Here is a 27724-nt window from a genome sequence, read left to right as displayed (position 1 = left end):
TGAAGGGTAGCCTATTGTTAGGCACGACGCAAAGTGTGACTATATTCAAATTATGGCACAGCCTTGATAAAACAGTTACCGCATCATAAAAATATTAAGGACACAAATAGTAATTAAAACTTTATTTTTTATTATTAAAATAATGAAATGCCATACTCCGCTAGAATAGTCACTGACAGTCAAGAGTAAACAGAACGTTGCTAGGCAACATGAATAACCGTCAGATAGGGGTGCTGTGGGGTAATACAAATAGATGTTCAGTGATGAGGTCAGAGTTGTGCTTTATTATGAATGAAACACGGCTGTTGACCAATCAGCATTGAGGACCACATCCATTTAATATTTTTAAGACTTTATGTTAATGTAAATTTAAATTAAAAGTTGTATAGGTTAACATTAGTTAATAGATTATGAACTAACAATATACAATTGGATTGGTATAAACTTGCTGTACAAAAATAATAACAAAATAATTAAATTCTCGTTAAGAATAAGATTTTTGCAGTTCGTCTTTGCTTTATTTCTTCTTCTAAAGATCTTACTAGAGAAAAAAGCAATGCTCCAAATATGGAGTGGTGGTGGTGTAGTGGGCTAAAGCACTAAACTGTTAAGCAGAAGGTCACTGGTTCAATCCCCACAGCCACCACCACCATTGTGTCCTTGAGCAAGGCACGTAACTCCAGGTTGCTCCGGGGGAATTGTCCCTGTAATAAGTGCACTGTAAGTCGCTTTGGATAAAAGCATCTGCCAAATGCATAAATGTAAATTTTCATGATAGAATTTATTATAAAATATAACTGTGCCTGGTAACTAGGATTGACACCCCCTCCCGTAAAATACGGGATCGTATTTCAAGATAAAAGGATGTGTCTCATATCGAATCAATACAGGACGCGATTTGTCTCATATTGGGACATGGTGAAATTGTTCCAATCGCTAATTTAACATTGATATAAGTTGTAAAATGTGCCTCGTTTAAGTGTATCTGTCTGCAACAGATGCATGTAAAGACAAAAAATAGCATTTTAGCTTAGCATAAAGCTAAATGTTCGCATGCCAATTTACACCAAGTTAACAAATTTTGCTGCTCCAAACGTCAAAACCCCACAGTGTGTGCACAAGGACATCATTTTCTGAATGTATGTGGATGCTGTTCATTGAATGAGGCAGAAAACACATTATTTGTAGCTGTCTATATGATGTTAAAGGCTACATTGGTTAGCATTTCTTGTAAAAAAAATACCATATCTGCATAAAATATTGACAAGGCATGTATTTGTGTATTAATGGATTTTTGTTTCATCTGTCAAAGCGTTTCTAACTGTTTTTTGTTACGCTGTAGAAACGTGATGTAGCTCCTCTATTTAGCTCCCAAGGGAAAGTTTCTCAATAACATCATTTCCACCTTTTCACTCACAACAGTATGAACATGTATGAATGTAACACATCACAAGAAAGTATTTCCCTGTTGTTCAAATGCTCCTTGGATACCATCATTGATATGGGAACTAAAAAATAAATGACTATAAAATGCAAAGTAATCTTTTCCAAGCTCAAAATACGTTTTGAATATATCAATTTTCTGATTACCAACAATTTAAATTGCAATTGTAGTGGAATAAACTTAGTTTGTATTTTTAAATACATAATCCTATATGCATTCTGTTACTCCACAATCCTGGGTGTATTTCAGATGCTGACAGATTTGAGAATTTAAGGATGTTTGGCATACTAGCAATTTCTCCTAAAACTGATCAGAAACATCAAAATGTATTATTCTTCCATTTTCTGTTCCACAGTGAAAACAGACTTATTACAATAAGAAAAGGGAACACCTAGGCACAAAAATGAAATGTAATTTTAATAAAATTATGTAGCAATACAAATACCAATGTGGAATTAGTAGCAAAAAAAAAAAACAAATACATATAACATAGCCAACAAATTGTTAATTTGTATGACTGTTCTTATGTAAATGTACTCTGTAGGCAAGTACCTGTGCCAGTACAAAACCAGTCATAATAAACCTGTTCTTCTGCAGATACAGTAGTCTGGTTATCTATTAAATTGGGCAAGATTGTACTTGTTTTATTAATGCTTTGCCTTTGGCACAGCTACGATTACCTGACACCAATATGTGTCATAACATTACATAACTACATGGCCAGACCTACCCCTTCTAATTAACATGTTTGCATAGGCCCCACAATTAAACTGAGATAAAATCTTAATGCTACAACAAAGTTCTAGAGAAGGGGGAGGGGCCTTCTCTGCTTCAGCATTACAATGCCCAGGTTTATAAAGAGATGATTTATTTAGTCTGGTGTAGAACTTAACTGGCTTGCAGAAAGCCCAGACCTGAACCCCTTTGAGATGAATTGGCACATCGACGGTGAGCCAGGCCCCAGTGCCTGTCCTTACTGTTGCTTTTGTGCCTGAATGGGATCCCCTCAGCCATGTTTCAACATCTAATGGAAAGCCATTCCAGAAGAGTGGCTCCCAGTAAATGCCAATGGTTTTGAAATGAAATGCACTACAAGAACATATCAGTGTGGTGTTCAGGAGTCCACATATACATTTGCAATATAGTGTAAACTATATTGTTTCTGTTAATCTATTGTAAGTATTAATATTGATTATTGTATTAAATCTGAAAAATCTTGGATTGAAAAGGACCACACCAATTTGCAGTAAAAATAAGATTTACAATATACAAACCATAATCTGTAGTATCTTACCTTCATTGTTATACTCAGTTCCATCCTTTTCCTTCAGGTAATACTAAAGTTTTTAAGATTTTAATAAATTTAGGCTTTGATTCCAGACCAACAAAGCCCAGCATTTTAATTTAAAAGGGTTTGAATAAAGATGAATCTAGGTTTCCTGATGTTTCAACAATATCATCTTGGCTCAAACAAAGATTCAATCAGGTGTTTGTAGCTCTTATGTTAGATTTTACTTGCATATTTGTTTGATTACTTTTTCTAAGCTTACACTTAAAACATACAAATTGTTATATCCACAACAAATTAAATAACATTGAATGCATCAAGTATAATATATTATACAAATAATTAATACTGAAAAATAAACATCCATAATAAATCAGTTCATTTATTAGAGTTTTTGTGATCTATAAAAACATGAAACCAGCTTAAAACTTACTAAAATATTTTCATGACCTATATATGTACATTTTTTCAGGCTTTCAAAAACAGTTTAAGAATGATGTTAGCTCTCACTCAAAAGCTTATACATTGTTTAGAAGAAATTTCATGAAGTAACAAAGATATTGATTTTAACATTTACACGAAACAATAAATTATTACTACAAACAAAGGTGTGCTTACCAACTGTAAGTAATTTGTTAACAAAAATACAACTTTATGAGACAGAACAAGTGTCAGTTGAGAGTATCCGTGAGAATGTATAAATGTTCATGGTTAAAATGCCATTTTTTCCAAAAGAATAATTTGGTGTGTCTGAAAAACAAAAGATCAAGAGAGGTGTTAAAGTTAAATCCAGCCATTATTAAATAATATTAAACTGAAGTATATTCAGAAAAATATACAAGCTGTATCAGCATATTATTAAACCTTTAAAATAATATTATTATCGTATCATATACTTTACATTCTCTAGATAGGTCAAAGTTATGTTGTTCAAAGGATAGTCTGCTTACAGTAAACAGAAATTAAATATTGAAAACGATGAAAACATAACAACAATTATAATAACCATTATTTTTAATGTTTCTAATTTAAAGATGGGATTCAGGGGAGTATTTACCGTCATGAGTTTAGGATTATACTACTGCGCATTTCTCATCAGTCACAATCAAAACAAAAATGACACATTACACATTTAAGAGACCAGTAACCAAGAAAGAGAAATAAAAATTGAAGTTGGCATGAAATCTAAATTTAGCCCATTTATTTTCATAATGCATGTTACTGGTCTTACCCTTGTCCGGCTGAATACAATTAGAGGTGATCACTTCAGAATGAATGAATGAAACTGGTGTAGGATGCAGAGGAAGTGCCTGGAGTTTATTTGTATTTTTCAGAGGTATCTCGGGATGTACAGCATCAGTAAGTGTTCTTTATAATTAGTGCATTGTGATTCAAAACTTGATAAAAACATATTATGATCTTTACTCGCTTGTTTCTCATTCTCTTGCAACAGCTCCAGCCTCGTCGTAAGCGAAGACTGCGATGTGCTGCGTGCGTTTGTGGGCTGGTTATGGATTAATGTTGTCAATTAAATAATTGTTCGGTTCTCAAGTCAGTGGAAAAGCAGGCCAGTATTGAGAGTGGTTCTCCATTTTCCCAGTATCTGGCACTGATATGAGCAGCGTGTGTGTTTATGAGCATGAGTTTGTGTGTGTTGCTGGAATCTAAATTCCAAATAGACCAAATAAAACTGTGCTTATCAAGGCACTTTTTCAGATAACAAGTTTTCATTAGTCTTTGCCAAACCACAAAAGGTTGGTGTACTTGTACTTAACTAAGGCACGTGGACTTTAAAAACGAATGAAAAAAAAACCACAAAAAAAAAAACTCACCTGTTATAAACACAGGAAACCGAACAGAAGCATTCTGGATCTGGAGACGAGTTATACAGAAGAGGTAGTCTGGTTTTTCCCGTGATATGACATCACAGTCATGATAGGGCAATACCTCGACTATGCCAGCTTCCTGACAGCAATCTATAAAGTGCTGCTTCTTCCTTGACTCCGGACTGGACCTACCAAGCAGATAATATGACCTATGTTTAATAAGTTGGAAAAGAGTGAGTTTTTTTTCTCAGGGATGCAAACTCATGAGGGGCGAAAAAGATGAGACAATCACTCATCCACGAACATGTTTTCCTAGGGATATTTAAAAAGAAATAAGCTAAAAGCACCAATTCCAGCTATTTAAATGGTAATAGTATAGCAAATTAACATTGCAATTGTACAGAATTAGCTGCAAAAATAAAGGGTATTTTGGTGTGGCTTGCTTCGGTTTAATGCATTTGTTCCGTTTCATTTACTGATTAGTTCAGTGAACACTTCTGGAGCTGCCACTAGGTGGCAACAAATGAACTGCTAATGTGCTATGAGTGCTGACGCATCACTCCATAAACATCAATGTATTCGGCAGTGCTGACAGGAGTCATATAAAAGCCCTTGATGAACAATGTAGACTTGCATACCATACCAAACCAAACGCACAAATCACAAAAGTTCATGACATATTTTGGTTTATTTACTTACAACAGAAGTAAATAGGGCCAATCCGTAAACTTTTAAATACTCACAATTTCAAAATTATAGACACAGTACATAAACAATATGCATTTGAACATGATTTAAGTGTGATATAATCACTTACTAACCTTTTCTGTGTAAGGTTATAGCCAATTTTACAACTTAATTTCCACGACGATGTAATGTCAATGATTTAAACAGCTTTACAGCTCAAATAATACATGGTTTTAAACAGAAGTATTAATGTAAGTGCTTGTTTAAAATTATATGCTTCACATTTCTGCCTTTAAACCCTCCATAAATTGGCCCCATTTTCTTCCATGGTAAGTGCCTCACTGTAACTTTTCTTTTTTTCTCAAGGCAGGATGTTTTTGTAATCAACATTGACACAAATGCAGTAGATTTAGCATAACTTGTATTGAACTCGGAATTATTCTTTTTAATCATATTTGTTGAAAAGGGATCAGTACTTGATGGCACCCACATCCAGTAGCAAGACAGGATTATGCTTCTTTGACTGCCTGAACTTTCATTCTTTTTTGTATGTTACTTGTAAAGCAAGTTTTTACTGGATTAGCGGTGTCCAAAACCTTCAAAATAGCTTTGTTCCAAAAACCTAGTTTGCTGCCAACTGTCTAAAAAGGCAGCTGCCTACTAAAGGCTCTGCTACATTTAACTTTGCACAAAATTCCTCAATCAAAGAAGGCATGGTCAGTTGTTAAGCATGTGTGAAACCCGGAGGGAGTATCCTTTCCATCATAGAACCTCACAAGTGACAGATTTGGAGAGCTCTACATAGGCAGCAACTCCAACTGTGCACCACTCAAATATAATTTGATCATAACAAGCTCTAAACCAACCATGTGATACTATGATATGCATAAAAATACAAAGCACACAAATACTCACTGAAATTATATATTTTAATTACAATGAACTATTTTGATAATTGTCATTATTGAATGAAATACGTTCATTTATAATCAACATTTCTCTTGCCTCATCTGCAATCTTGGATTTATTTTTTCACTGATCTTGTTACAATTCAGGGATTGTCTTATCTGTGAAGCCACAGATTTTGGCTTCAACAAAGTATCTTAGGAGGCAGCATAATTAAGATGCCTACCTTTTGAAACGGACTTCGTACCGGGACTACACCTATAATAGGTGAAAATGTTCCCTCCGTTTTTGGAACAAAGCAAATGCTGCCTTATCAGGCAGGATCCAGAGGTAGGAAGGTAAGAAAAGGTGCTTTTAATTTTGTCAAGTAGGATATGTTCCTGGATCAACATCTTTTGTTGGTCCTGGAATAACATTTCTGTCAAAATAACATTCTTTACCCTAACCCATATGATCGTATCAGCCCAATCTTGGCGTCGCTTCATCGCTACCTGTTAAATTTCGTATTCATTTAAAAATATTTAAAACTACTTAAAAAGCCTTGAATGACCTTGAATAGCAGATATTAGGCTAGTATTGCAGAGGATAATGATACTGCTAATGCAAAGGGGGGCTATATTCAATCACATTAACGAAGATCACAAAATTCTGGCCTGTTAATAATACCTAGAATATCAAAATTCACAAGAGGCGGTAGATTCTTTTCCTATTTGGCTCCTAATCTATGGAATAGTCTTTCAAAGTTGGTTCGGGACTAAGACAAACTTTTTTTTTATTTAAACCACACTATTTTTTTTTATTTAAACCACACTATTATGACTCAAAAACTTTACTATATTACAGCCTTTTCTGTTGAAGCATAATTTTCTGTAAAGCTGCTTTGAAATGATGTGTAAAGTGCTATACAACTAAATATTACTTGACTTGACTAACCCTAAACCTAACCATAATCTATTCCTACACTTTAGTGATCGGTCGACAAGAATGCCGTAAAAGTCCCTAACCCTTGTCCTAAGCATTACCCAATATTAACCCTAAATGTAACCTTAAAATCTGATTGGTTTATTGAAATGTTGTTGCAGGACCAACAAGGATGTTGATCCATAAATGCGCTTACTTGCCGAAAGCACAGTCATCACCTCTGGTTTAATTCATAGCTTTGATCTTACCTTGCACTTTCTCGAAGCTTGCGGCTGTCCCTATAGTGCAGAAACCATTTCCATTTTCCTTTCTTCTCCAATTCCTCCAGAATTGTCACAACCTTCTTCATGTTGCCTTCATATAAATTTGACAAAAATAAGTAGTAATTGAAAATGTAATAATGCATCATACCAACTTCTGTAAAATATGTATAATTTCTGTAGCAACTTGAACAATACCTAGACTAAGTGTGTCAAGGGCCATTTCATCACAAACTATGAAGCCTCCCTTAGCAAAAAGCTCTTGGTGAGTGAGGTTCACCACATCATCAGGTCTGTCAATGCCAGCAAACAGGACATTGGATGACTTTTTCAACTCCAGCAAATAAGGCACCTGGATAAATGCAAATCTAGATTAATTCTGAGGGCAACCACATTCAAATAAGCAATTCACCTAAATCAAATCTCTAAACTCATACCAGTGTTCCCTAACTCTGTTAAGCATACACATACTTAATTTGAATGGCAGCTAAATTAAACCTATACTCCACCATGAAGTTGTTTCCTACTATGTTGTAAACTATTCTTCTGAGGTAATTTGGGTCTGTCCTAAGGTTGATTTAGAACTCTAGAGAAGTTAGACTGGAGTAAAAGCATTTAAACATGTCTTTTGAATTGATTGAATCAATGGAATGTTTACATCTGCCATTTCACATCAGGGTCTTATGGCACTTTTCCACTGCACGTTACGGTTCGACTCGCTTTACTTTTCTGAGCTTTCTTTTCCACTGCTGTTTAGTGCCACCTCAACGTGGGTGGAATTATAGGCTGATCATCATGGTTGCGCCGCCTCCACTGCTGTGACATAATCTTAAACGTGACACAAAACGATAAACAATAACACGACAGCTAGCTGTTAGCTACTAGCTCATTTTGTTGCATAAAGAAGTTGTTGCATGGTGATTTTACACAAGTGTAACAGTTAAATTGGCCTGGTTGTTTTAGAAGCAAGCTTTCTAGTAGCTGGTCAACTAAATAAAGTGAAGCTTTCAAGCGGAGTATAGAGTAATGTACCATCCTCCATCGTGGACTCCAGTCGTGGCTGAGTCCAGGGCACTCTCCCTCCCAGTGCTCGCCGATCTAGATGGCGTCCATTTGGTCGAACCACTTCCACTTTTCCTTGATGGTTCTGTAGTCACTTTTAAGTTTTTAACTTTTTCCTACACTGTTTGTAGCTCCAGTGGTACCCGTGTGCGTCTTCCTGAAAAGGCACTTCTGTTTCGTTTTGCTCGTCGCTAACGAGAGGAACGTCTGCGCCTCGTTTATTGACCACGGCATGGTTTTGCACACAGCCATTTTTTTTTTTACAATTCGAAAGTCACGTGAACAAATGATACTGCTATCGCTGTCCCGTGTAGAAAATACAGTGACACTGGTAGTGAAGATTCTCTCTGACCAATCAGTGATCTGCAGTTTGTACGTCACATTTAGTATTGGCTCTGCTCGCTTGGAACCTCGACCGAGGTTGTACTAAAAACGTTCCAGGTACCAGGTACTATCCACAGTGGAAAACCCCCCAAAATAAGCAGAGTCAAGTAGAGTAGTACCGTGCAATGGAAAAGTCCCATAATTGTCCACTACAAGGTTGATTAAGACAAATTTGTAGATGAAATAAATATTTATATACCTAGAGATTTATCCTGCATTTAAACCATCTAGAGTGCCTTGCCACAGAGGCTTCAATTGTACTGTACAGTCCATTATTTTAACAAACAAGGAACAAATCTAAACAAGTCAAAAATGTTTCTGTGGTAATCCACAGCATGCCACAAATTCTGTCCATAGAGCTTAATTGTACAAGCATCTATCATTCACTTACCTCACATACATGCTCTGCAATATCCTCATTCCTTAGTACAATGAGAAGAGGGGATTGACTATTCCCATCAAGGTCAAACTCATCTGGCTCTACATGTATGTGGCCCTCAATCTCCAAAAGGTTCTACAAGTCACAAAACATTGATAAAATGATCATTACACATTGTTTTGGACCACCTTAAGTTTCTTGTAAACTTCTGAAATATAAATTTTATTACCTTGGTTTCTTCAAAGAAGGGATCTTTGGATGTGGCAAGGATATAGAACCTATATTTAATGTTGCACGCTTGCCTCACAATAGAATTGAGATTGTTGTGAAGGTTGTCGGACATGTCTTTCTTGATACGTCCACAGAATCCAGGCTTTTGGTTGACACCCTCTTGATCACTCTTCTTTTTGATTGCTTCAGTTTGGCGCCGAAGAGTCTTGCCAGAACAGACATCATTCATCATGGACTTGTATGAAACTGCACACTGCTCAGTCATTTCTGAGATCCTGAAGCACTCAACCTCGCTGCCTTTTTCATAGAAAAGTCTTTGGAGATTCAAGGGTTTGCTGTTTCTGGCAGTCTCCCTTATTTTCCTGTCTGGCATTTCCACCATTATCTTCATCTCAGAAAGTGATGGTTGTGGTTTACCAAGTTCAGAGGTGCTCTCAAGTTCATCAAGATTTGAAAACCGAATAGTCATAGGAAATTTTGTGTGATCAGTATTTGACCTACAGTGTGATTTGGTACCGAGAGAACTCTTATTTTCTTTGAGAATCTGATTGAGTTTTTCAGAGAAGATAAGATACTCGAGATCCACTGCGGACCGGGTCACATCAGCCTTACTTTGTTGATCTTGCCAATGATTAAGCGAGTTTTTAAGTCCTGAGTTCATACTACTTGTTCCTGATGGTTTTACAGTGGCAGAGTTATTGAAAGTAACACGGTTTCCTTTCTTGTCAAGAATGGTGACAATTGATGAGGGTGGAATGTCAAATTTATTATTCCCCTCACTCAAATCAAATAGTTGTCTGGAAGCCACCTCCCTTCTGAAATACCTATGCCAATCAAATCGCTCATTGCTTCCCCTATCATGTGGAAGGTTTTTAACTGTGACTGACATAGCTGACTTTGTTCGATATGTCTCAAAGCATGTTTTTCTGTTGCTAAAGTCTGGAATACTTCCGGAAGCTTCTTCTTCATCCCACTCAGTATTTTGAGAGAAAGCACCAGTGAATTTGCTTTTTCTATACCTCTTTTTTGGAGTTTCGTCTAATTTGTAATTCTTTTTAGCCCACAAAAAGTTATCCTTCTCTTTCTCAGTAAGCTTTTTTGGTCTGTAGGAATCCTCTCTAAGCTCAGAAGTACTGTACATGAAACCAATGTGTGGATTACTGTCACTGTTAAACTCTTTATCACATTGATAAGTGTGGTAGCTATCCAGCCTATCTGTTTTGCAATCAGGCCATGGTAACCCTTGATCAGATGGACATTCTTGGTAATATCCATGCAAATCATCTTCATCACAGTCTCTGTATATAAGTTCAGTATCGTTTTGAGGTGCACCATCTAAGAAGTTATTGTACTCCTCGTCTTTTTGTTGGGAAGTAGTGTTATCTTCAACTGCAAAATTAATTGTGCCACAGTATTTGCTGCTATTCCACTCTGGCTCTTCAGGGTGAGTTTCTTCACAATGTTCTTTAATGTCAGAGAATGGCATTTTGAAACAGACATTTGTATGAGGGCTCACTGGACTTTTTGGTGACAACATTGTGGCATCAGGATCAGTGTTGTAAGAATAATACAGGTCTCTATTCAAATTCTCTTTCAAATTAGATACTTCCCTGACACCTTCAATTACTTCTGGATCATATGGAAATTCATCCTGAGTGGGAGTAGAGCAGATGCTGTTTACCTCAACTTCTGAGGTTTTCTCCATTGTCAAAGCGTTTCGAGCAACCATTTCATTACAAGAGATAGTAGTGCTATTGTGGGGCGATGCACACACCTTAGGAGACATGCCTTTTTGGTGCATCCTGGTCACTTGAGTTTTGCCTTCACAAGAGTGAGACATTTGTCTTTGTGTCTCATTCTCATTAACAAGTGTATCGTCATCATCATCAAATGTTTCAGTCACAACCTGTTGGTTTAAATCGCTACTTTCATCTTGACTTATATCTAATTTGCTGGGTTCAATATCACTTGTTGTATTTGGCTCATCTTGACAAATGTCAAAAGGCTTTTGTTGTATCACCATACTCTGCTCAAGGGTCATGTTTTCATTCCCATTCTGAATTACTTCAACAGTATCATTATTAGAAGCTGCATTTTGTTGCTCTTGAACAGACACAGGCTGAGATGCCATTGAGCTCATGTCTCCTAAACTTAAAACAGTGCCAGTATTTTCATAGGCATCATCTCTAGGATTTGCCTCCTCATGAAATACCACTGGGGTCTTAGGTGCCATGTCACTCCTTTGCATCCTGCAATCATGGTCTTCATTGATGGAGGCACAAATGATGGGCTCTGCCAAAAATGATGTGATGCTGGAGGAGTCGTTTTCATAAACTTCGATCTGTGACTTGTCATCAGAATCATCATCACATACTTCCATATCAACATTATTTGTATCATCCTGTAGACCCCCAAAAAACTCAACTTCATCTTCCAACATCGTTGTTGATATCTCAGATTCAGAATCATTCCCATCCAATTTAGTCCTTTCCTTTGATTTACTTTCCTTTTGAATCATATCATCACTTGTACAACTTTCATCTCTCTCTTCCACAGGCTCTTTGGTGTGATTCCCTTCAATGACAAGGGATGATGCATCAACCACATTTGTGTGATCTTTTACATCATGTTCTTCCTTTGCATTAATAGTCTCAATATGCTCTTTAACTCTAGTCTCCTGTGATGAAACATCTCTCAGGCCCTCCTCATGATCAAATGCATTTGCATGCTCTTTTAGATCTACCAAAGGTTTAAGCTCCACCTTTGTATTAGCAGTATCATTATCCTCTGCAATACTAGCCTTCTCTCTGCTAGAACATTGGGAGGATGTGTTTTCCTTATCATTTTCATCTTCCACAATTGTCAGACGCCCATCCTGGCTATCTTCATCTGAAACTTCTATACTGTCTTCCATTTCAGAAACATTCTCATTCTCTACCGAAACAGGTGCTACATCTCCAGATTGAAATAAGGTCTTGTCAACATTTCCATCAATCCCAGACACTGGGCAACCATCCTGGGTTTTATCTGCTTCCAAAAGCACTTTACCATCTGCATTCTCAAACACAGCCTCCTTCTGCAGTACTACAGGTACTCCATTCCCAGTTTTCTTCTTAATGCTTTGATCAAAACTTTTCCTACCCAAAACTAAACCATGTCGTTTTGAGAATACTGAAGGTTTTATGGGACCAATTACTTGATGGAACACACCAATTTCTTTTGAAGTTGTCACTTGGATGGGTTGTAGATTTTTTGAAACATTTATTAACTTTGCTAATTGTAGATGTGGTTGAATACCTATGTTCATATTTGATGCTTGCTCACACAACTGATTGTATGCACTGTTTGTTTCCAAGAGCTGAGAGAATGAGCAATCAGCGATGATATCATTTTCTTCATCAATGTCATCATTTTTGTCAGGAACTGAATTTTCTACTGGTATGTGCACAGCAGATCTATAATCCTGTAACAGAGAAATATAAAAATCAAATCAATGTTAATAGCACAATCACACACAAACATACAGAAGACAAATACCAAAGAACATAACAGATAATGCCTGATACAAATTATTGACATAACTACTGACAACTATTGCTGTCAATGTATATTGATACTACAGGTGCTGGTCCTACATTTAGAATATTTACATTTACATTTATGCATTTGGCAGACGCTTTTATCCAAAGCGACTTACAGTGCACTTATTACAGGGGCAATCCCCCCGGAGCAACCTGGAGTTAAGTGCCTTGCTCAAGGGCCCAACAGTGGCATCTTGGTGGTGCTGGGCTTGAACACCCAACCTTCTGGTCAGTAACCCTGAGCCTCAACCACTGAGCCACCACTGCCCCATTTGATGAAATATCATTTGTATATCACTTGGATAATGTATACATTCATTCCACACAGACTGATATATTTCAAGTGTTCATTCCTTTTAATTGATGATTATAACTGACAACTAATGAAAAACCCCAAAATCAGTATCTCAGAAAATTAGAATATTGTGAAAAGGTTCAATATTGAAGACACCGGGTGCCACACTCTAATCAGCTAATTAACTCAAAACACCTGCAAAGGCCTTTAAATTGTCTCAGTCTAGTTCTGTAGGCTACCCAATCATGGTGAAGACTGCTGACTTGACAGCTGTCCAAAAGATGACCATTGACACCTTGCACAAGGAGGGCAAGAAACAAAAAGGTCATTGCTAAAGAGGCTGGCTGTTCACAGAGCTCTGTGTCCAAGCACATTAATAGAGAGGCGAAGGGAAGGAAAAGATGTGGTAGAAAAAAAGTGTACAAGCAATAGGGATAACCGCAGCCTGGAGAGGATTGTGAAACAAAACCCATTCAAAAATGTGGGGGAGATTCACAAAGAGTGGACTGCAGCTGGAGTCAGTGCTTCAAGAACCACCACGCACAAACGTATGCAAGACATGGGTTTCAGCTGTCGCATTCCTTGTGTCAAGCCACTCTTGAACAAGACACAGTGTCAGAACACAAAAAGGACTGGACTGCTGCTGAGTGGTCCAAAGTTATGTTCTCTGATGAAAGTAAATTTTGCATTTCCTTTGGAAATCAAGGTCCCAGAGTCTCGAGGAAGAGAGGAGAGGCACAGAATCCACGTTGCTTGAAGTCCAGTGTAAAGTTTCCAGTCAGTGATGGTTTGGGGTGCCATGTCATCTGCTGGTGTTGGTCCACTGTGTTTTCTGAGGTCCAAGGTCAACGCAGCCGTCTACCAGGAGGTTTTAGAGCACTTCATGCTTCCTGCTGCTGACCAACTTTATGGAGATGCAGATTTCATTTTCCAACAGGACTTGGCACCTGCACACAGTGCCAAAGCTAGTACCTGGTTTAAGGACCATGGTATCCCTGTTCTTAATTGGCCAGCAAACTCACCTGACCTTAACCCTATAGAAAATCTATGGGGTATTGTGAAGAGGAAGATGCGATACGCCAGACCCAACAATGCAGAAGAGCTGAAGGCCACTATCAGAGCAACCTGGGCTCTCATAACCCCGAGCAGTGCCACAGACTGATCGACTCCATGCCATGCTGCATTGGTGCAGTAATTCAGGAAAAAGGAGCCCCAACTAAGTATTGAGTGCTGTACATGCTCATACTTTTCAGTTGGCTAACATTTCTAAAAATCCTTTTTTCGTATTGGTTGTCATTAGTTGTCAGTTTTAATCATCACAATTAAATGAAATAAACATTTGAAATATATCAGTCTGTGTGTAATGAATGAATATAATATCTAAGTTTCACTTTTTGAATAGAATTACTGAAATAAATCAACTTTTTGATGATATTCTAATTATATGACCAGCACCTGTATATTAATAAATGTGCCATAACATATTACTGGGTTATTCCATGTTAAATCAACCAAATTTCAGAACTTCCATGGGCAAATTACTTTCTTTTGTTAATGATTTTTCTAAAGAAAGATAAACAAATTATGATGAAAGCCTAAAATATTAAATGTCATGGAGTTATCCAGTGTTTTGTAGAGGGGATCAAAATAACAAATTTCATCTATAATTTTGGAGCAAAACTACAGGTAAAATAACAAAAGTAACACCGACATGATTTTATATGACAATGGTGCGAGTCCACAAATTGAAAAATAAAATAATAATTTTTAATTTTAATAATTACATTTAGTATATGTTAATATCCGTTTAGATTCAGGTTCATAAACTTTTCTTTTTCAATCTTCATAAATAAATCCCAGAGATGTGGGGCTCTCAATATGGCTTCATATTCTATGGCCAGGTACCAAATCTGGGTCACATGGTAAGAAGCTAGTTTTTTTTTTTTAGAACAAAACAAAATCTGAAGTACAAATAATGTTGAATCTAGAAAGGCAACTCCATTTATTTCACATTAAAACAATAATGTCAAAAATCACCATTTTCAAGAGTCCAGAAATACACTATTAATAAGAATAAGTGACATAATATGGCTCTTTAGTTTGTGCAATACCTATATCTAGTTTTTGGATTTTAGATTTAGTTGGAAAAATCTGGAATTCATGATCAGTTGTCCAAACACCAAAGGGGCTGAAACGCTAATGTATTTTTCTATTATGCTTTTTTCTGCACTAAAAGTGTCTGGGTGTCACAACACTGTAAATCACAGAGATCTCAAACTTAGTGGGATGGTGCCAAGTCCCAACACAGTAGAGTTTCAGCCCCTTTGGTGTTTGGAGCCCTAATGATGCATTTCAGAGCTTTGAAATCCAAACACCAGATATAGTATTTCACTAACCGAAGAACCAAATCACTTATTAATAGTGTACTTCTGAACTCTGGAAAATTGAGATTTTGAAATTGTTTTAATGTGAATAAACAAAAGGTACATTTCTAGATTCACTATTACTTGTGTCAGGAATTTATTTTGTTGGAAAAGGAAAACAAATCTAATACCATGTGACCCACATTTGCTTTTTGACCATTTAAAACAGGTAGAATTTTAACAATTTTCATTAAGAATTTATCCATATAGGGCCTTAAAAATGAGGATACAAAAAGGAAAAATTATTCAGAAGTTCAGAACCATAATCTAAAAGGATAATACCTTATCTTTAATATGTCTAGAGTTATAGGCATTCAAACTTTGGAAAAACAGCACAAGTGGATTTCTTTCTCCACTTTTTGGACTCACACCATTGGCATATAATGCAACAAGGGGTACTGAAGTCAACTGATTTTAGTAATACACCTACCTATCTAAATAAAATCATGACACTGTTACCTTTCAAAGGTTATTTTTTAACCTGTGGATTTTTTTCCAACCTCATAGGTGAAAATTATGATTTTTACCCACCCTTTACAAAATAATGGATTAGTCAGTAAATATAGGCCCATGCATGGCATTTAATATTTTGGCATTCATAAGAATTGAAGTTTTTCTTTTATAAAAAAATTAAATAAAATAAAAATGAAGGGGCCTGGGTAGCTCAGCGAGTATTGATGCTGACTACCACACCTGGAGTCTCGAGTTTGAATCCAGGGTGTGCTGAGGGACTCCAGCCAGGTCTCCTAAACAACCAAATTGGCCCAGTTGCTAGGGAGGGTAGAGTCACATGGGGTAACCTCTTCATGGTCACTATAATGTGGTTCTTGTTCTCAGTGGGGCGCATGGCGAGTTGTGCGTTGATGCCACGGTGGATGGTGTGAAGCATCCACACGCGCCATTTCTCTGCGGTAATGCGCTCAACAAGCCATGTGATAGGATGCGTGGGTTGATGGTCTCAGACATGGAGGCAACTGAGAATCGTCCTCCGCCACTCGGATTGAGGGGAGTCACTATGCCATCATGAGGACATTGGGCATTCCAAATTAAGGAGAAAAAATTAAATAAAAATGACTAAACTACATTTTTTAGCCGGGGAACTTTGAGTTGACATGGAATGACCCTACTATTATTTCAAGATATATAACATTACCATCAATGCTGTTAATGTTGGAATGGTGAAGGTGACTTTTGTCCCAGAAGGTAAATGCCTTGGTGCCGTTTCATGCTTATGACACAATATCACACCAGAATGTGTTGCAATATTATCTTCACTGCTTTGTTTTGAGACCGAGTGGAGATTCACAGGCTCACTATTTTTCACAGAAAGATCCAAAATGTCTGATGATAGACGCAAGGGCAGGGTGGGGCCCTCTTTTGATCTTAACTCAACACTGGGCAATGACGCGAGAGTTTGAATGGGATTTCTATCCTGCTGAACTTTTGCAGTGTTCTTCCCCTTTGGAAGTGCAGTAATATTGTCAAGATCAAATAACCTGGAGGTGGATTTACTATAGTAAAGACCAATCCACATGTGAAAAATGAGATGGACCTCCTCAAAGGTGTCTTCAATGTCAAAGTTCCATTTGCTGTTAAAATGAGAAAAAAATAATTTGGTTAACACAATGTGGTTTACAAAGAATACAGAGTGTTGAGTTCGAGTTGGAAAGGTCTAACTGTTGGGTGAAAACCTCTGCATAACCTATGTCAGCCGTGACCAAAAGTATTGGCAGTGACATCAATTTTGTGTTTTGCAAAGTTTGCTGCTTCAGTATTTGTAGATAATTCTTTCACATGTTTCTATGGTATACTGGAAAACAATGATAAGCATTTAGTTTTAAAAGCTTTTATTGGCAAAAACATATGCAGAGTGTCAATATTTACAGTGTTGACCCCTGTTCTTCATACAGCTGAAGACAAAATAATTAGCCCTTTTGAAATATTTAGTTATTTTTCAAATAATTCCCAAGTGCTGTTTAATGGAGCAAAGATTTTTTTCAACATAGCATTTCTAAACATGATATTTTATTTAGGCAACTTAGTGTTTATAATACAAACAGAAACAAAATTATAACCAAGAATAAAAAAATCTACAGGTCAAAATGATTAGCCCTCTGATGTTAATAGTCAATAGTGTATCCCTTTTGCTTGATAACAGCCTTGAGTCGTTTGTTGTAGTTCTCAACAAAGTTTTAGGCATTTCTCCGGAGTCGCCACAGCCCATTCCTCATTAGTAAATCTCTCAAGCTCCTCCAGATTTGGTAGTCTCCTGGCATGGACTCTAGTCTTCAGTGTGGTACACACATTTTATATGGGATTAAAGTCTGGGCTTTGTGCAGTCCAGTCAAGGACATTCACTTTGCTCGTTTGGAGGTAGTTCTTCACTAGAAGGGTTGTTGCTGGAAGACGAAATGTCAATCCAAACCAAGTTTTGTTGCAGATTGCCTGGGGTTGTCTTTCAAAATCTTCTCGTAGACTTCCTTTTTCATGATTCCTTCGACCCTGATGAGATTCCCAGTTCCAGACGCACTGAAACATCCCCACAGCACTATACTCCCACTGCCATGTTTCACTGTGGGAACGGTGTTCTTTGGGTTGAGCGCCTTTCCCTTCTTTCTCCAAACATAGGCAACATCTCTATGGCCAAAGAACTCTAGTTTTGTCTCATCTGATCAAAGGACACATTTCCATTATGCATAATTTTTCTCTAGGTTGTCCTTGGCAAATTCCAGTCTAGCTTGGAGGTGTCTCTTCTTCAGAACTGCGAGGTCTGCAACCTCGCAGTCCATTCCTGTGCAGGTCTCTAGCGACTGTCTTCGTTGAGACATCAATCCCAGACTTGGCTAAATCATTCACTAGTGTCTTGGCAGTTGTTTTTGGGTCTTTAGAAACCTCTCTCACCAGTTTACTTTCAAGTCTTTCGCTTCCTGCCTCTGCCAGTCTTGTTCTCCACTGTGTGGGTCTCTTCAAACTTCTTAACAATACTTCTCACGGCAGTTCTCGACACCTGAAAACGCTTTGATAAACTTTATATCCTTCTCCTGCTTTGTGAGCATTAACAATTATTTTTCTCAATTCTAAACAAATTTATTTTGTCTTTGCCATGATGACAGTTTTATTTTACTTCACTGGTTGTTTTGCAAGATACTAATTCTCAGTTTAATTAGGCGAGTTAGGTTAATCAGGCAAGTCATTGTATAACAGTGGTTGGTTCCACAATATAGACCTTAAAAGTTTTTAAATTTTTAAAAATAATTATTTTATTCCAGGCAAATTGAAATAAGGCTTTCTCCAGAGGAAAAATATAATAAGAAATAATGTGTTAAAATCCCCTTGCTATGTTTAACATCACTTGGGAAATATTTGAAAAAGAACTGAAATTTCATAGGGGGGCTAATCATTTTGTCTTCAACCGTAACCTCTGCAATTCGCTCTAGCAAGCTGGATATCAGCTTCTGTACCAAATCCTGACTGATGCCGATCCATTCTTGCCTTATTAGTGCTCGGAGTTGATCCCAATTTGTGGACTTCTGCTTGTCCACTCGCCTTTTGAGGATTGACCACAGGTTCTCTATGGGATTAAGATCAGGGGAGTTGCCTGGCCACAGATCCAAAATGTCAATGTAATGATCTCCGAGCCACTGCATTATCACGCTTGCCTTGTGACATGGTGCTCCATCATGCTGGAAAATGTACGGATCATCACCAAATTGCTCCTGGATCGTTGGGAGAAGTTACTCTTGCAGGACTTTTTGATACCATTCTTAAGTCATGGCAGTGTTTTTGGGCAGAATTGTGAGAGAGCCCACTCCATTGGATGAAAAGCAACCACACACATTGTCTCAGGATGCTTCACTGTTGGCACGACACAGGACTCATGGTAGCGTTCACCTTTTCTTCTCCGGACTATCGATTTTCCAGATGTTCCAAACAGTAAATATCTTTGCACCAGTCTTCTGCAGAATTTCAGTCTGTCCTTGATGTTTTTCTTGGAGAGAAGTGGCTTCTTTGCTGCTCTTCTTGACACCAGGCCATTGTCCAAAAGTCTTCACCTCACTGTAAATGCAGATGCACTCACACCAACCTGCTGCCAATATTGAGCAAGCTCTGCACTGGTGGTGACATGATTCTGTAGCTGACTCCTCAGGAGGAGACGTCCTGGCACTTGCTGGACACTCTGGGATGTCCTGAAGCCTTCCTCACTGCAGTTGAACCTCTCTCCTTGATGATCCGGTAAATGGTTCTTTCAGGTACAATATTCTTTGCAGCAATTTCCTTGCATGTGAGGCAATTTTGATGCAAAGCGATGATGGCTGCACGTCTTTCTTTATAGGTAACATTGCGAACAAGAACACAATGACTGGAAGCACATCTTCCCTCCTTTTATAGCAATCAGTCTGCTCTTTTTTTCCAATCAGATTGCTCGAGTACTAGTCAGGTGAAATCACTCTTTCACACTCTTCCAGGTGCTGCTGATATGATTAGTGAAATTATGTTAGCTGGTCATTTTGTGCCAGGGCCAAAAAACTGTGAAATTTGGGTTTTTGTGATAAAGTAAAAAAGAAATTGGCCAATGAAGCTTTTTGCAATTATATAAAATGCATCTGATCACTCTGCACAATAATCTAGAAACAATGTGAATCAACACCACAACTACTGAAGCAGAAAACTTTGCGAAACACAAAATGTATATCACTGCCAATACTTTTGGCCACGGCTATATGTGGTAATGTTAGCAAAAACACACTAATGCTTTAGGATAGTCTGACAAAGTGAGTAAGAGTGGTTCCATATGGTACAAAATGTGTATTTTTTCCTTTTTCAAAAGAATTCTTCAGCATGTGAAAAAAATCAATACAGTTCTGCATTGCCATACCTGTTCATCAAGTAGCCTTAGTGTCAGTATTATTATTTTGCATATTAGTTACTATTTTCACTATTTTACACTTTGTATTTATAATAAAGTGGATCACATTTAAAGTGTTTTAGACAACAAAATGGTTTATGTGTGGGCATATGTACACATAAAATGCTATGCATCAAGCATTTCTGCAACATTTAAGATAAAGCAGAAAATAATGAAAATCTGTAAAAAAATAAATAAATCACATATTTGACATTGTAAAATGTAAATGAAATCAAATATAAAAGACAAAAAGTGTTACCTACCCATGAAGCGCTCGTGTGACAGTTTTGTCTAAATTGTCATTGGTTAATCTACTGTCATATTTAAACTCGTATGTTTCTCTCCAAATTCTAATCACTTGAATGGATCCTTCCTTTTCGATTATGCATCTGTTGCTAAATATTTTGGACCTCCTCTTTTTCGTCTTGAGGGTTGATGGTACTGGCACATTTGGAGAAATCTGATGCTTCAATTTAGTTTTGCCTCCTTCCTCTTGATAAAAAGAGGCTGTAGTGTCTCTGGGTAGGTTCATATGCAGCCCACCAGCCTTTAAGGACAGTGGAGATTCTACAGATCCAGCTGGAGAGGAAACATGTTGGCATGTACCAGACAAACCTGACAGTAGAGAGGTGGGCTGTGAGTAAGAATGCTCTTTTGATATTTCCAAAATCAACTCCCCAGTCACTACAAGACCCTCTGGGAAAGGAGACCTGGGGGGTGAATTACATCTGGTGGATGGACACCGAAGTAGAGCATGAAGGACTGACTCTGTGGAGCCAGTGCCCTTGACTCCAGCAGTAGTCTCCTGGCTAGGCTTGGCTTTTAAGTTTGTTAACATTTTATCATTACGTGCACCAAGAGCCAAGTCAGCAAGTAAACTCAAAGCATCTGAGGGCAGCGTTGTACCCATGGTCAGTTTCTCTGTACTGCCCTTGCCATCAGAGCTAATTCTTGTCCTTCCCACACCTTCCCCAATAAGTGATGATATGAGCTGCTGGTCAGCTTGTTTAACCATTTCAAAAGGTGCTGATGTGTTAAAACTGAAGGACCCTGTAAAGAATAGACAAAAACAAAGACAATAAAGCATAAAATAGCAGCAATGGAAATAGCAAAAGCAAATAATCAGAAAATGTATTACAAAGACATACAAAAAGATGAAGTTACAGCAGTCTGAAAGGTGAAGTGTGCAATTCCTGTGCCTCAAGTGACAGAAACAGAATTTCAAAAATAATGTTATTGAAACAGGTTTCCCCAAACACTCCTGTCATCTTCCATTGGGTGGACAGACAGATAGTCCACCTCCCCCAGACTCAATCAATTGATCGAGCAAATGTTGTTGGTCAGGACAAATGGCTAAGTTTTTATAGAGCCACAGTGTTTACACTTCAGGGAAATCAATCAACCAATGGATTACTTATACTTGTATCTGCATATTAAGCTGTAATAGGAGAAAGTATTATAATATAAAAAAAAAAAAATTACACACTTTGCCTTTAAGATACTGAAAAAGATTAACATGAAAGACAAAGACAGACAGGGAATACGTGAGGCCAATTTTAAAATGCCAACATAATCATGCTTATGCTCAAGCCAATAACCAACTAATGTTTAATCTAATGATTAGTAGAGGGAAAGAAATATATATATTTATTAGGGCTGTCAATCAATAAAAAAATGTAATCAAATTAATTACATGTCGTCCCGATTAATTAATCGTGATTAATCGCATATACAAATATTTGTTGGATATAACAATAATTCAATATATAATGATGAAATAATTATACATGGTTATCTTGAAATATATTTATATATATATACACACACACACACACATACACATATATATATATATATATATATATATGTATGTGTGTGTGTGTTTAAGAGCACCTACATCTTGAAATTGTCATTAATTACTACTATAGAACATGCCATTCGCCCACATGACCTAAACATGCAAATTAAGCTTTTCCATATTTGTACACTTTGCATATTATCACACTTGTTTAATTTGACTAAATTCATTTTCTTACCATTTTCCTTTGAGGCCTTGTGAATAAGACCTCTCCAAGACACAGGTTGTTTAATCATCTCAAAAGCGGTCACTGGATCATGGCTTCCATTTGACAATGAGGTGTGCTGTCCCTCAACACTGATGGATTTTGATCCTTTGTCTTTTAACTCTTTATTCATTTTATTATCATCAAGCATCAGATCCATGATGTAGCCAGGCTTTCCTTTTTTTGATTCTGGCTCCGTGTTATCTGGCTCAGATATCCCATTGTCACCAGGGAAAGACGATTTAGTCCTCTTTCCCCTTCTGAGTACAGTTTTTAATTTACTTATACATATTGCACTGTACACATGTTTCGCTTTCTTTTTGATTTTCTCAGGAGAGGATACTGTTGGGTTAGAGTGCATGGACTGGTCAGGAACTGTGGGTGGCCTGTTAGTTTCATCTGCTTGAATAGAAACGGACTGATTTTTGTTAGTGTGTTGGAGAAACAATGCCTCATTCGTTGTAGTAGTCATGGACTCTGATTGTTTTGGAGATAAATGCTGGTCTTTGTCAATTTCCGATTGGCTAGGTTTGTTTTGTTTGGCCAGTGTTGTTATTGGTGAAACTTGCTGAACACTTGGCTTATTTTTTAAAGGCCTCTCTTCACCTTCATTGACTGCTGGATCTTTAAAGGGGTATTCATCCTTTTGAATCAAAGGAGATGCTCCTTTACTTTCCACTATTTCTTTGGATTTGTTCTCCATGGGAGAAATCATTTGTGTATTTGTGTCAATGCTCATCTCAACAAATGTTTTTTCATTTATGCTATCATTTTGCACATTGCTTGAATATTCAATATCCTTACAAGCAACATCTGAGCCGTGCGGTACAAATACCCTGCCACATGTTGTGATTATGGTCTTTAGACCATATCGTTCCCTCATGCTAAATCCTTCCATCTTCCTCTTGGGAGCACTAGACATACTCACTTCTGTGGCACTGAGTTGTGCGTTTACTCTAGTCTTGCCACTTTTTAAATCATTATCAATATTCTTTACAGCATCTGATCTCAAGGAACGCTTCAGACTGACATCACTATTCCACAATCTTTTACGCCTTGGAAGAGACCGCCAGTCTCCTTTTGAAGGACTCAGTGTCTCATTTTCCATTCCTTGGTCATGCAAAGTTTCAGATGACACACTTGTGGGTAAGGCTGTTTCAAAAGAGGCTTGCTCTTGTGTGGCTTCACTCAGAATTCGATTCACACCCTTTTGCCTTCGTCCCCTGCCCCTACCACTTCTCTGATTGAGGTTACTATCAGAAACATTCTCAGACCAAGAGTGTGAGTCAGTCCTGTCTTTTGTAGGGTCTTCAAAAATTGCTTCTGTGGAGTTGACTGGTAAAATGAGAGTCAAACTTGAAGTTGGTAAAGCAAGCTCTTTTAGAATGTCCTTTTTAACCTGCTTGGTTTTCCAATGCCTTTTGGGCTTCTTACCTCTATGCCTCGGAAGAGACCTCCCATCTACTTTCTTATCAGAATCAGCCTTTGTATTCTCAGGATGTATACGATTCTGCATTCCCCCACTTGAAGCAGTACCACCTTCTTCAATTGATACAGTTAATAGTCTGCTGCTACTTTGGATGGGAGTCTCATTGGAGGTTAAACCTACAACCACTCCATTACAACTTTCAGAACTGATTGGAGATGTTTTCTCAACATCAGTACGAATACTTACACAGTGCTCTGTAGGCACATCACACAACTTGGGCGACACTGTAAGAACTGGGTTCTCCAACACAGTGTCAGCTGGGACTACAGCTGTTCCCAGGGTTCCAAGCTCCTTTGTCAAATCAGGTTGAGACAAATGCTTCTGTGCATTTTTAAGATTCTCAACTTTTTCAACTACCACATCTGAGGGATTATGACCATCACTGATGGCCTTCTCCATTTCCACATGGGCATCAGCAGGAGTCTGTGGCACCTCCTCTGGTGATGATATACAATAGTAGACATCATCATCGTTATCATCACAACGCTGCTGTCGACCAGCTGCCAGTAACTCCAATGCCCTTACTACTGGAATTGTAAAGCCACAAGGCTCATCAAAATAGGATTTTAATTGAGTTCCAGTCTCTTGTGACCATTTGGGGGCAATCAGAGTAAAACCGCTAGGCACATCGTATTGGTCAGGAAACATACTGGCTTCCCTGGTGGGAATGTCCATTAACCCTGGGTGAATAAGAGTGGCATAATTTTGCAGATGTTTCTCCAAAACAGTATGAGGGGCCCCCTGCTGGGTTGGAGGACATTTTTCCATTTCTGTTTCAGCATAGTTGAGCGCTGGTATAACTTGGGTTATATCTGTTGACACCTTAGTCTTTTGTAGTCCACACTTGGTATCTTAATATAAAAACAGGGAGAAGTCGATAAGACATAGAGGGTTCAAAAATTTAAAATATTAAAATGGTCAATCAATCTCCTTGTTACCTCTTGGTACAGCTCTAGTGTCTGGGAAAATAAACATGCCTTGAAGTGCTGCTACTTTACCGGACTTTGCATCTATAAAAACAACAAGTTAACAGGTACTCCTAGGTTCTGCTTAGCATAAATAACATCAGAATTGGGCAACACCTTACCTTCATAAGAAAAGAGGTGTGAAGAATGTAAAAGTATAAGGAATCCAGAATCATCCAGTGGTATAACAAAAGCCTGGCGAATTAAAAAAAACAAAACAAAAAAACAAACAAATCATAGTTACAAACAAGACTTTTCAGAGATTTGTTTTTTGGGTGTTAACTACTATGAAATATTTCCCTATTTTAAATGTTTACCATGTCTTTTTCCTTGAGCTCCAAGGTAATTTGTGCAAGGTCATTTTTTGCCTCAGAAGAGACAACATCGTACAAGTTGAAACATCTGCCATCTATACAAACTGTGGGCATATGGAGAGAAAAAAAAAAAAGTTACCAGATGTTGCCCAAACATTTATAGTTATTCAAATCTCAGCACAAATTTGGACAAAATACTGTCATTTGGTATATCAACTTTAACACACCTTCACCAACAATGCAAGTTTCGAAGATTTCGCGAGGCAAGGTCCTCTTCAGTTCAGACACACCAATTGCATGGTCAATTTTAACCATTTTTGGGCTGAAAGATACAGTTTGCTTTTTAGTCCTATATTTTATAAGTAGACACAAAAGATGCAAGGGAATTTTTTTTTAGCTCTTTAACAACTATTTAATAGTATCAAGCAAGAGGTTTTTTTTTTTTTAAAAACATACAGTTTTGCTGGAAACCAGGCTCCGTTCACAGACTGAAGACCAACATCATAGACAGCCGATTCGATCTTGAATTGGCCAATCCATGGTTTGTAATGAAACACTACAATGACAGGTTAGCATTTAAAAGCATTTCATATCATCAAAAAGATGGATCAGTCAAAGATTTATAATTATAACAAGGAATAAATCTAATCAACAATTTTTTGAATGAAACAATCTTCCCAAATTGCCCAATTCAATTAGTAGTTTCCCCATAAAATCAGAAAACATGCCAAATGTAATCCATAATCCTTACCTGTTTTTTGTTCGCTTGAAAAGAAAGAGCAAACAAAAGATTTTTAGTGTCCATTGTCATCATTTGAACATACAGCTAAAGATGTTTAGCATTAAAAAAAAAACTTAATCAGAACACAAAGAGCAAAGTTGTAAACCTCTTTTCCTCCAACTCTGAAGTGGTGGTAGTCTTCCCATATGAGAATGCCACAATGGCAAATGGACAAGCATGTCTTGGACTTGTTTCTGTTTCACTACTTCCATCAGCAATTTCATACATGTAGTACTGCAATAGAAACCAACCTTGTTAGACATGCAGGTTAATACTATGGAAGGAAAGAAGGAAACTAATTAATTTTTTAATAATATTAATTTTAACAAAATATTAATATCTCACCTGTGTCCGCTCATAGGCCAAGAAAGAACTAGTAGTTGAAGACACAGCACCGATCTGCTCTGAGATGTGGCAGTCAAAGCCAGCTGATGGAAGGGTGAAATTCTGGGTGTAGTTGTCAGTAACCTCTTTAACCCTGCCCTGATTCCAGTCAATGAAATCAATAAATCAATATATACATGTGGAAAACCGATCTCAATATGTATTAAATAATAACATTAAAAACACACAAAAAAACTTGTGGCGTATCAAAAAAAAAAAACATTGGCAAAGAAAGACAATTTTGATGCTAGGATAACAATTTTCAAATTAAACTTGTTAAAATCTGTACCTTGGTTAGTTTCAAAAGGACTATGTAGCCAGTCTTGCCATCGTACCAGCGCTTCAGGTCAAGGCAGTCAGAATATTTTGAGACATAGACACCTAATTTAAGGGTAAATATGGAAAATAACAAATGTTAATAATCTTAACCAAGAATAGAAAACAATTCCAAAACAATTTAATTCTCTGCACCAACAGAATCCTGTGCAATATCTAAATATTTACTCAAACATTCTAAACCTGTTCAACACATTTTTAGACTAGCCATTCACAAGCCTCACCTTAAAATGTCCAAAGTGCTTTGGTATAAATGGTGTTAAATGTAACAAAGCTTTGAAAATCTGCCCTCAAAGGAGTCATATATATATATATATATATAAAAAAAAACAAGAACTGTATGATTATAAAAACCAAACCAGAACTGCTTAAATCTGTTGAAAGTCAACTCAGGAAGAGTGCAGGGTAAGGTGTTTTTCATATCCAACAAAGGCAATAAACTGATTCTCTAAAGCTGGAAAACTAGTTCTACATATTTTTGTTTGTGGGGAAACACACCTAATGAGTAAAAGGAGTTCTAGAAAGGTTGTTTTGAGTTAGCTCCTTAACATGTGTAACTGCCATGATTAGGCTAATATTTAGTATCGCTAATTATTTAACAAATCTTAGTCTCATGTAGCCAGACCTTTGACTGACGGCATATAATTTAGTCAGAGTTGCAGCTTATTAACAGTATTCTACTCAAAAACCACCCACTTACGGCTAATTTATACTTACTGGGCAAACAGGCTTTTTATATTTATATTTAAAATGATGACAAAATGCAATGAGGTTTTTGGTGTTCGTTTGTGTGATATTT

General features: G+C 37.3%; 1 protein-coding gene across 1 annotated transcript in view; it reads right to left on the bottom strand.

The window, feature by feature from the left end:
* Positions 1-1891: 1891 nt before the first annotated feature.
* tasor2 (transcription activation suppressor family member 2) overlaps positions 1892-27724 on the bottom strand; it is a 41851-nt gene continuing 16018 nt past the window's right edge. The window contains exons 5-22 of the mRNA XM_052093886.1: positions 26879-26970; positions 26551-26688; positions 26312-26439; positions 26176-26189; positions 25881-25980; positions 25652-25746; positions 25428-25528; positions 25233-25305; positions 25084-25155; positions 22630-24996; positions 20857-21643; positions 16841-17276; positions 9387-12851; positions 9170-9292; positions 7531-7684; positions 7321-7426; positions 4565-4746; positions 1892-3482 (exon numbers count right to left, since the gene is read on the bottom strand). Of these exons, the coding sequence (XP_051949846.1) occupies positions 3385-3482; positions 4565-4746; positions 7321-7426; positions 7531-7684; positions 9170-9292; positions 9387-12851; positions 16841-17276; positions 20857-21643; positions 22630-24996; positions 25084-25155; positions 25233-25305; positions 25428-25528; positions 25652-25746; positions 25881-25980; positions 26176-26189; positions 26312-26439; positions 26551-26688; positions 26879-26970 (8531 nt within the window). The 3' untranslated portion in view covers positions 1892-3384. The remainder of the gene's footprint in view (positions 3483-4564; positions 4747-7320; positions 7427-7530; positions 7685-9169; positions 9293-9386; positions 12852-16840; positions 17277-20856; positions 21644-22629; positions 24997-25083; positions 25156-25232; positions 25306-25427; positions 25529-25651; positions 25747-25880; positions 25981-26175; positions 26190-26311; positions 26440-26550; positions 26689-26878; positions 26971-27724) is intronic.

The sequence above is a fragment of the Xyrauchen texanus genome, chromosome 27 (genome assembly GCF_025860055.1).
Source record: "Xyrauchen texanus isolate HMW12.3.18 chromosome 27, RBS_HiC_50CHRs, whole genome shotgun sequence".
NCBI lineage: Eukaryota > Metazoa > Chordata > Actinopteri > Cypriniformes > Catostomidae > Xyrauchen > Xyrauchen texanus.
Note: the sequence above shows the minus strand (reverse complement) of the source record. Positions and strands in the feature narration are given on the sequence as shown.